This window comes from Oryctolagus cuniculus, chromosome 7 (assembly GCF_051225735.1).
Source record: "Oryctolagus cuniculus isolate XC-2025 breed Fujian yellow rabbit chromosome 7, ASM5122573v1, whole genome shotgun sequence".
Taxonomy (NCBI): Eukaryota; Metazoa; Chordata; class Mammalia; order Lagomorpha; family Leporidae; genus Oryctolagus; species Oryctolagus cuniculus.
In genome coordinates, this window is record NC_142873.1 from 43,180,054 (window position 1) to 43,190,459 (window position 10,406).

General features: G+C 61.0%; 1 protein-coding gene across 1 annotated transcript; it reads left to right on the top strand.

Moving 5' to 3' along the window:
* Positions 1-1,641: 1,641 nt before the first annotated feature.
* MEX3A (mex-3 RNA binding family member A) lies at positions 1,642-6,873 on the top strand. Its single transcript, XM_051858571.3, has 2 exons — positions 1,642-2,248; positions 5,652-6,873. The coding sequence occupies exons 1-2, from the start codon at positions 1,795-1,797 to the stop codon at positions 6,755-6,757; spliced, it is 1,560 nt and encodes a 519-aa protein (XP_051714531.3). The 5' UTR covers positions 1,642-1,794; the 3' UTR covers positions 6,758-6,873.
* Positions 6,874-10,406: the final 3,533 nt, after the last annotated feature.

The window sequence follows — 10,406 nt, forward strand, 5'->3', positions numbered from 1 at the left end:
GGTTGCACAGCTCAGCCCTCCTGGCCTCCCAGCGCCACATCTATGAGGTCATCTTATCCGTTCCCCTGCCTCCAAGCAAGACTTTTAATTTCACAAGCGGGGAATTTTCGGTTTCCAAGGCACTCCGTAAAAAGGACACCTTCCCCACTGTGGTTCACCTACCCATTCTCCTAAAACTGCTCTGGGAAGTTCTTCCTAAGATCTGACCCCAAGCTCTCCAGCTGCAGTGACCATCTTTCCACTGGGAAATGCCCAGGCCTAAGGAAGATGACAAAGGCAAGGCTGAACGTTCGGGGTAAGGCGGGAAGACAAGACCGCATCACACAGCAGCTTCCCCGGAATCCCAGCTGGCCGATTCGAGCCTTACAACTTCTCTCACCGTAACCGAATTTCCAGAGTCAGAGGGGCCGGGCCGAGTTCTCGGCAGAGAGACGGGCGAAGCCGAGTGCAATGCCGGCCGGGGCTAAGAATCAAGGAACCCCCAAACTGTATGCTTGGCCCACGCCTGGAGGGAACCAGGCTCTGCTCCCCGCTTCCGTCCCACCCAAAACTCAGAGCCCTCACCCCAAGCCCGTCAGGCCGTACACACACTTCTCCCGCCGCCGCCCGCTCGGCGCCCCCCACGCTCTCCCTCCGCGCCCCCTCCAGCGCCCGCCAGGACGGGAACTAACTCACCTCCCAGCCGGCGCCTCTGAGATCTCCGAGACTGGGGGCGGGGTGGGGGGAGGGGAGCCGGCTCGCGGCGTAGGGGCGAGGGGACCCCGTCCCTTGCCCCGCGCTCCCCCCATCGCGGCTGCGGCTTTGTCTGCTCTGCCTAGAGCCGCTCCCTGCGGCCCGAAGCGGGGATCCACTCGGCGGGAGCGGGAGGGGGAGCGGCGAGGGAGCGCGGCGGGAGGGGGCGCGGGAGAGGTACCGCCGCAGTGACCGCGGCGGGGCCCGCTCCCCGCCCCCTGCCCTCTCATTACCATAAGAAAGAGGGCCCTGCACCGGGCCGGCTCGGGTGGGAGAGGGTCTCGGGGTGGGGTGCGGGGGGGCGCGCTGCAGGAGCCGTTTTTCAAACGCCTTCCGTTCCTGCACACTGTCCCCTGTCCCCGAACCGGCCCCTTACAAAGATTAGGGACCTCGACTCCCACCCCCACCCCCACCTCCCCCGCGTAGCCTCGGAGCCGCGGGTAGGGACCGAAGGGCACAGCCCCATCCTCCTCGGGTCAAGGAATTCGTCCCCGCGCCCCCGAGGGCGGGAAACTACAACTCCCGGCATGCCCCGGGCGCCCCCGGCGCGCCCCCCTCCCGTCAGTTCCATGCTGCTCCATCCAGTTCATTTAAAACAAAAGAGTTTGAGCGCTGGAAGGGGCTGGGCTCTATTGGGGGCCACTGAGCGCCGCTCCAGGACTGGGGCCCGGTGCGGGAGCCCGAGGGGGGCGTCTGGACGGCGGAGGCTAGAGGCTCCCGGGTCCGAGGCGGGAGGGGTGGGGGCAGAGATCCCGCAGCCCCCCGCCCCCCGTCACCCCCGGAGAGGAGAGGAGATCTGCTTTCTTGGTTTTTGCTTCTCTTTCCCCCCACCCCCACCCCGGGGGCTGGGGCAAGGGGAGTCGGGTTACAGGGTGTTTGGGGAGGGGGGCTTAGGGGGAGGGTCTATCTTTCCATCTCGCTTTCTTCCCCCCTCCCCAGTTCTTTGTTCCCCCTCCCCACACACCCCCTCCTCTCCTCTCCCCTCCCCTCCTCGCTTCTCTTTTCCCTTCCACCACCTCTCTCTCTCCCTCTCTCCCTCTCTCCCCCAGCTTTTGTTTCGCCATGCCTAGTCTAGTGGTATCTGGAATAATGGAAAGAAATGGGGGCTTTGGAGAACTAGGATGTTTCGGGGGAAGCGCTAAGGACCGAGGGCTGCTGGAGGACGAGCGCGCCCTTCAGCTGGCTCTCGATCAACTCTGCCTCCTGGGTTTGGGGGAGCCCCCCGCCCCCACGGCGGGCGAGGACGGGGGAGGCGGGGGGGGCGGCGCCCCCGCGCAGCCGGCCGCCCCCCCGCAGCCGGCCCCGCCGCCGCCGCCGCCGGCGCCCCCGGCCGCCCCGACGGCGGCCCCCGCGGCGCAGACGCCCCAGCCCCCCACCGCCCCCAAAGGGGCGAGCGACGCCAAGCTCTGCGCTCTCTACAAAGAGGCCGAGCTGCGCCTGAAGGGCAGCAGCAACACCACGGAGTGTGTACCCGTGCCCACCTCTGAGCACGTGGCCGAGATCGTGGGCAGGCAAGGTAAGCTGGCGCCGGGACCCCGGAGAGGGACCGAGGCGGGGGGGCACGCGGCCCCAGCGCGGAAAGTTCATTTCTCCCCTGCTTGGCCCGCCTCTGACTCGGTCCCTTCCCCACAAAGGGGGACCCGCCCCCTACCCTGATTTCCAAGTGCCACAAAGTTCCCCGCTAGCCCCAGTCGGGACGCTTCTTCAGGTCTCCCTCCCCCAGGGCTCTGCCCTTAGACAAAGAAATATCCTCGCCCTGGGAGAGGGAAAGGGGAGGGGGACTGGTTTCCCAATCCAGGGAGGCTGTCCGGAGGGGGTGTCCACTCCTGGCCGTACAGAAAACGCTCGGAATGTGCAGAGATACCGGGAAGCCCCTACTCTGGTATCTGCTGGTAGGTTGGGGAGGGGGCACCCCTGGGACCCCCCCACAACCCAGTCACCCGGAGTTACAGACTTTGAGGGGAGACCTGGCCCGGGGAAGCCGGACTGAGTATCTGTCTCTTTGTTGGGCTGAGTGTAGGAATGGAAGGGGGTGTGGCTCAGGGGAGGGTCCCAGCCTGGGAGAGAAGCGGAGAGGGGGACCGCTGGGAAGAGGGGTTCCCTGGTTACCCAACACCAAAGTTACACGATCTGTAGGGTTCTGGAAGGGGTGTCTCCAAGGAAGTGCCGCGTCCTGCCCTGGACCTCTCCTCCTCCCTCTCTGGCTTTTGTTCTGGGCTGGCCGCGGCCTGGGGCCCAGAGGCCTGGAGAGGGGTCTCTGGCCGTGAGAGAGTAGGACAGGGCCGAGGGGGCTAGGCTGAGGGGGCGAGAACCCTTCACCTGGAAATTTGGTGGAGAGCGTGTGTCTGGATGTGTGGGGTGGATGTAGAATTCATCCAGCGTAGTGTGTCTGATACCACACCCTCCTCAGCGCCAGCATCCCTGGGTGGGCGGGTGGGTGGGTGGGGGTGTTGGTGAGGGTCCAAGTCGAGCAGACAGGATCTTGGGGACCCTTCCCTCTTCTGCTTCCCAAAGGGGCGTGGGGGCGGGATTTGGAAATTGTGAAGGGGCTGGGCTGGGGAGGTGTGGGGTGGGGGAGGAGCAGGGGAGGAGCTGTCCCACAGTGGGGAACAATAGAGGAGCTGCATTCCGGCTGGGAGTGAGGGAGGAGGCCGGCTCCCCGTGGAGGAAATCGGAGGCGGGCCAGGGGGGCCCCTGCTCCACATCCCACCTCTTCCACTGGGAGCGCTGGGGCTTAGGGGGATTTCTCCGGGAGAGCCAGACCGGAGGAGGGGAGATGCCACTCCCCGGCACAGCCCACCCCCCACCCCCCGTCCCCCTGGGGCGCTCCATCTCCTGAGATGGACGATTTAGAAAGTTGGGTTTCCTCTTGTTGGCGGAAACTGGGGGATCCGGAGCCCTGGAATTGGGTGGGGACGCTGGTGTCTCTTCTTGGGTGTGGGGGTGTCTTGGGAGGCCCGGGGATTTCATGGAGTCATTCTCTGCTCTGCTGCCTCCGCATCAGATGGGCCTGTCCCCGTAAGAGTGGGGGGCTTTCTCCCACTCAGAGGAGAGGAGCGGGCCCCCTGGTTCCTTAAGTAAAGGAAAGTCCTCCCGATCTCACCCCCTCCTGCTGCCGCCAGGCTGCTGCTCCTCTATTTGACCTCTAAGAAGGTGAAGCCCAGTGGGGTCTGAACCCAGGGCCAGGCCCACCCCAGTGCCTTTCTCCTTAGTCTCACACCCTGGCCTGTCCTCGTCACCGCGACCCCAACCCCAGAGGCAGAGTGCCCCCACTGAAGTTCATGCACCCCAAACTTAGCGCCAGAGCCCTGGTGCCCTGCAGACCACATGCGAGTAGAGTGGAAGGAGGGGGACTTCAGCACTCCCCACCCTGCACACCTCTTAACTGTTACCACCACCGACTGCCATTTAGGCAGCAAGGATGGGGGCTTGACAACAGGTAGGACTTCCTTGCCAGGAAGCCCCAAGACAAAGGGGGCGGAGCAAATCCTCTTTCCTGAGGTCCACTAAAGGTGGGGAGAGCTGCCCCACCCCCCAACCTGCTGGGGTTGGAGAAGAGGCCATCTGGAGTGCAGGGAGGACAGGACAAGTGACTCAGCTCAGGTCAACGTTGGAGGTGTGGGGCAGAGTGGGAAAAATGGCACCCGGGGTTTGCACAGGTGGTGGGGGTGGCCAGACCGCGAGTGGGGCGTTATGCCTGAGGTGCTGCTACTGGGATGGGGCAAAAGTTGTGGGCGTGTGTAGGAATGCGGGCTGCATGTTCAGTGGATGTTGGAGGTGCGCACGGTCGGCACACGGGGACTCCTGGACCGTGTGAAGGTGTCCACCAGGCTGGCCCCGCAAGCATTGTGAGGATGAAGGCACCTGGTGCCTTGGCCGATCTGAGGTGCCTGTGCGCAAACTCACACACGTGTGGCCGGTGCTTGGAGAGGGTGCACGGCTCCCAGGCTCCAGCAACGATGGCCAGGGAGGGGGAAGGAGGCCAGTCCAGGCAGCCATCGATGGCTGCAGCCCTTGGAGCCCGTGTGGTGCCCCGGCTCTTCTCGCTCTCCTTCTCCCTCTTTGTCTCTCTCTTTGTCTCGCTTTTCTTCTTTCTGTTTCTGCGTCTGTCCCCAGCCTCCCAGCTTGAACCCACTCCTGGTTCAGAGCAGGACTGAGGGTCCAGAAGAGCCTCTGGCTCCTCCTGCCCAGGCCCCAGCTCAGCTCAGCCTTCTTGCTCCCCGAGGACCTAGGGATGGGGGTGACAGGGTTGGGTGCTGTGCCTCACCCATGATTTTATCTTCATACTCCTCCTTCTCCCCTTGAAATTCTTCCCACTCTCCCCTGCTCCACTACTTGCTGCAAACTCCTTATGGATTTGGGGTCGCTGGGAAGGGGGACTACTGGGTGGGAGGCATGGTGGGGGCACGTCATAGATCAGACGCACAGCGCCAGTTCCTGCATTGACCCTTTAATGAACGGATGTCCAATGCCGAGTGGACTGTGAGATTACCAAGTGCACTAGGGTTCACAGGAAAGGTCAGGGGGGTGAAGGTGGGGGAGGGGTAAGTGATTGGAAGTTTGTGAGGAGCTAGGGAATCAAAAGACATTGAGGGAGCAGCAGCGGCATGGGGGTGGGGCACCGGGGAGTTAGTAATAGATTTGAAGCGAGCAGCTTCTCTGGGAGGGTCAGTGATTATTTGGGGGTTTCCAGAAGCGATTGGATTTGGAGGGCTCTGAATAGGACACCAGGGAGAGCAGGTACATTAGGAAATCTGTGGTTGATAGAGACACGGAGTAAACAGCTGAGTGAGCCCCCCCCCCGCCGCCGCCGCCGCCGCCGCGGGTTGTTGAGTGGGGTTGGGGTGAGGGGAACCGTGTGTGTGGTGGGTCATCCTTTTGAGTTTCTGTCTCTGCACCCCCTCCCCGCCCTAATCCAGGCTGCAAGATTAAGGCTCTGAGGGCCAAGACCAACACCTACATCAAGACGCCGGTGCGGGGCGAGGAGCCAGTGTTCATGGTGACCGGGCGCAGGGAAGACGTGGCCACGGCCCGGCGGGAAATCATCTCAGCAGCTGAGCACTTCTCCATGATCCGCGCCTCGCGCAACAAATCGGGCGCCGCCTTCGGAGTGGCCCCTGCCCTGCCCGGCCAGGTGACCATCCGTGTGCGAGTGCCCTACCGCGTGGTGGGACTGGTGGTGGGCCCCAAGGGGGCGACCATCAAGCGCATCCAGCAGCAGACCAACACGTACATCATCACGCCCAGCCGTGACCGTGACCCAGTGTTCGAGATCACCGGGGCCCCGGGCAACGTGGAGCGCGCGCGCGAGGAGATCGAGACGCACATCGCCGTGCGCACGGGCAAGATCCTCGAGTACAACAACGAGAACGACTTCCTGGCCGGCAGCCCCGACGCGGCACTGGACAGCCGCTACTCAGACGCCTGGCGGGTGCACCCGCCCGGCTGCAAACCCCTGTCCACCTTCCGGCAGAACAGCCTGGGCTGCATTGGCGAGTGCGGAGTGGACTCGGGCTTTGAGGCCCCGCGCCTGGGCGAGCAGAGCGGCGACTTTGGCTACGGCGGCTACCTGTTTCCGGGCTATGGCGTGGGCAAACAGGATGTCTACTACGGCGTGGCCGAGACTAGCCCCCCGCTGTGGGCGGGCCAGGAGAACGCCACGCCCACCTCCGTGCTCTTCTCGTCCTCCTCGTTGTCATCCTCCTCCGCCAAGGCCCGCGCCGGGCCTCCTGGCGCGCACCGCTCCCCCGCCGCCTCCGCAGGACCTGAGCTGGCCGGACTCCCGAGACGCCCGCCCGGAGAGCCGCTCCAGGGTTTCTCCAAGCTTGGGGGCGGCGGCCTGCGGAGCCCAGGCGGCGGGCGGGATTGCATGGTGTGCTTTGAGAGCGAAGTGACTGCCGCCCTGGTGCCCTGCGGACACAACCTGTTCTGCATGGAGTGCGCAGTACGCATCTGCGAGAGGACGGATCCGGAGTGTCCCGTCTGCCACATCACAGCCACGCAAGCCATCCGAATATTCTCTTAAGCCCCCTGCCCTATGCTTCCTGGGCCCACTCTCCGGAGGCCTGTCCTGGACTGTTTTCCTGAAGGGCCTTTGAGAAATCAGTGGAATTTTCGGGACAAGGTGCTTAGAGATGCTCGCGCTCGTTGGGGCGGGGGCGGGGGTGGGGGGAGGGCAAGGGAGGCGGTGGTGGCCAGAGGGTGGGCCACTTTCAGAGCCTCTGGTCACCCTGTCCTGGGAAGACCGGGAGAGGGGCCAGACCGAAAATTTTACTAGAGTTACAACTCTTATACCTCAACACACCCTTAAATCTAGAAGCAGCTGAGAGAAACTTTTTTGTTTGCCAGAGGCAGCCGCTAAGGCGCCCGGACCCCTTCTGCCCACCTCCCCATCGGTGTGTCGCCCTGCTCCTTGCTCGGAGGTGGGGGCGGGGAAAGGGAGAAGGAGGACCACCATCTGCAGCCAGAGGTGCTCTTCCGGGTCCCCCAGTCCTCTGGTCCTGCCCTCCGGCCTCTCCACGTGACCCTTCAGCCCCACCCCCACCCCTACATCCTGTTCGGGAACCTGTTGTTGGGTTTCCCACAGGATGAAGGGGTTGGGGCCCTCTCAGAGGTCTGCAGAGATCTTCTGGAGGGCGGGGTGAGGCGGGGGGTTGGGTGGGGAGAAGCACGTCCATCAGTCAAGGGCTCAGAATCCCTCGGCCCCTCAAAGCTGGGCTAGAGGAGCCTGAAGGGGGCGCTCGCTCTGCCCCGGGACTCCTCTGTCCTTTCCTTTTCCTGCGGCTCCCTTTTCTACCCCTTGGTGGCTGCCGCCCCCAGCCCTATCCTGCTCCTTTGCTTTATTTTTCCTCCTGTCTCCTGCCCCTTCCAGTCCAGCTTTGGGAACGCCCTCTCCCCCCCCCCCCACTTCTCCAAAGACACCTTGAATTCTTGATGGAATGTACCCCTGTTCTCAGTAAGAATTCGAGGCGGGGGCTAACGCGGGGGTACTTAAAGGGTCACCCCCGCCTGCGTCATCCACGGGCATTATTGGAAGCAGTTCTGGGCTGTGGGAGAGGTGCGGCTTGGGCTGCCGCGGCGGGAGGGGAAATGGGTGGAGGCGAGGGCTGCTCCTCCTGCCCTGCTCCCTGTACTGTTGAGACCCGGCAGAGCCTCTACCAAGTCCTCATCAGCATGCAAATCATGAAATCTCTGCCCCCCACCATTGTGGTGGAGGAGAGAGGCGGGGTCCTCAGAGAGGGGGCTGGCGGGCCGCAGCAGGGCTAGGGTGCAGCAGGACCTGTTGTGAGGGTCGTGCACTGTTGAGGGGCCTGCACCTCTTTGCTGCTTCCCTACTGCTCCCCTGGGGCTGCCACCAGCCTCCTGCCCTCCTGGTTCCGCTGGCCGGGCCAGGAGAGGGTGGGATGGGAGTCCCAGGGGGTCCCAGGAGATCCTGTATATAGTGGAATGGGGCCATTTGGAGTCATCTCTGAGCACTTGGAGCTCGGAGGGTCCCACTTTCCCTGGATGGAGAAGGGGTGTGGGGATGGGGGTGCTGAGGGGGCTCCATCCTGCATTTCTCCCTGCTGTGAGTGAACTCCCCTCTCCTCAGCCTTCCCCTCCAGCCCGCCAGCCTGGGAGGGGAGAGGAAGGAGGTCCCAGCCCGGAGATGTGGCCAGGGGCAGCCTCCCTCCTTCCTGCCAACGTGAGCCATCCTGAGATGTCTGTACAATAGAAACCAAACCAAATGGGCACCCTGGGTCGCCAGGGGCGGGGTGGGGGGAGGGATGTCTGTCTGTGGATCCCCTCCCCCTCTCCACTCCTTACCCACTAAGGCAGAAGACTGTTAAGACTAGGGGCTCAGCAAATTCAATCCCACCCTTAACCAATTGAGCCAAACCTAGAAACAAACACAAACCATGGAGTGAGAGACGAAATAGAGGAAAGAGAGAGTTTGAGAGGGAGCAAGATAGGCGACCAACATAGAGGAGAGAAAACAAAAATAGCAAAAAAAAAAAAAAAAAGCAGTTCTTTATAATTTAATATTCTATTTTAATAAAGGCGTTTATTACCATATAAATGTAGCAAAGAACCTGGGCTAATATGAAAAAAAAGACTTTTTATTAGGTAATTTATTATATGAAAAGGATATTTTATTTTATGATAAAGTGATCCTTAAAAAAATAAAAAAACTTTAGAAGGTTTAGAATATATGTAGGGAGAGAAGAAGAAAAAAATACATTTGTATTCAGAGTTAAATCTTAAAAAAAAAAGTGTTTTTAATATATGTTCGGGTTTACGTTCCTTTTTTCCCCCACTTTTATTTGGGGAGGAATGTCATTTGCTTTTCTTGGGGGAGTATCCTGGGATGGATGGGGAGAGGGGGCTGGGGGAACCTGGTCCCTTCTGGGGCCCTGCAGGGAGATTGGATTTCACTCTCTGGGCCCCCCCTCCCTCTCCCCCTCCCCCTCAGGGGAGCCGGCAGAGCCAAACAAAGAAAGGGATTAAGGAGAAAGGAAGAAGTGGGAGGACCGGAGGATCCTGGGGTGCCCCCCCTCCCCGTGCCCTGTCCCAGGGCCAGTGAGGGGCGAAGAATCCAGAACAGGCCAGCAGGCCTCGGAGCCCTCAGACAAGTGTGAGATTTCAGAGAAATAGATTTTTTTTTAACCAAAAATGAGAGAGAGAGTGAAGAAAGAGAAAGAGAAACCGAGGGGTTTAAAAGAAAAGAATACTACAAAATAATTATTAATAATAATAATAATAATTCAAATCTATTTCATATAATCCTAGAGAAAGAAAGAAAGAATTACTAGTTACTTAGTAGACGATATTCAGATAGCTTAAAGTTTAGTAGCGTTGAGGGCCCCGGGCTCAGTAGAATGTATAAAAATCGTATTGAACAGAAAAATAGAGAGAAATGGCGGAGTCCGCCCTGAGCCGCCCCATCTTCAGGTTGCAGGGCCGGTGTAGGTTGCTAGTTAAGACTGGGAGCTTCCACTCTGCTGGGGTTGATGTAAGAATCCTTGGAGTTAGAAATTGTAGGACTAATAGACGGGGCTCCCTTCCCAGGGTCTCTGTCAGCTCAATCAGGTGGGGGCTGGGCCGGGCCTGCACACCCCGTAGTAGCGGGGGCCTGGCCGGCTCCCCCTTCTGCAGACCGTCGTCCTCTCCTGATAGCTCAGGGAGGATGGGGCCTGCTCAGTTCCGAGTCTCCCAGGCCTGGCTGAGGAAGTCCTTCCTGAAGTGTGACTTCCATCCGCTTCGCTAGGGGCTGACTGGAAAGTCATTTCACACAGACCCCGACACGCACACACCCCCACCCCACCCCACCCCCGACCTCCTGGTGCCCTGAGAGCCTAGGAGGATCGAGCCCCCCCTTCCCTTCCGTGGCAGCAGCGGTGGGAGTGCCCATCTCAACTGTGCTGCTCCTTTAAAGCCATAGGGTGCCCTACAGGTTTGCAAAGTGCTTTATTGTCGCTTTAGAAGTTAGACTGCAAGAAGGACTTCCTGGGGTAGAGTGGAGACGCTGACCCTGAAGGCCTGGGAAAACAGGGTCCCCGCCCCATCCCCGAAGGGTAGAGAGGCAGGGAAGGGCACTGGACCTTGGGCGACCTCACCACTAACTCCCCCTGTGAGTGTTCAGGTAGGGGTCATCCATGGTGCCCCTGGCCTGGGGGCACGTGGCCCTTCCCAGA

Excerpts from the sequence above, each read along its gene's own strand:
- MEX3A (XM_051858571.3), top strand. The coding sequence starts at position 1,795 with ATGCCTAGTCTAGTGGTATCTGGAATAATGGAAAGAAATGGGGGCTTT. Across the intron at positions 2,249-5,651 it reads CGAGATCGTGGGCAGGCAAG|GCTGCAAGATTAAGGCTCTG; the intron begins GTAAGCTGGCGC and ends GCCCTAATCCAG.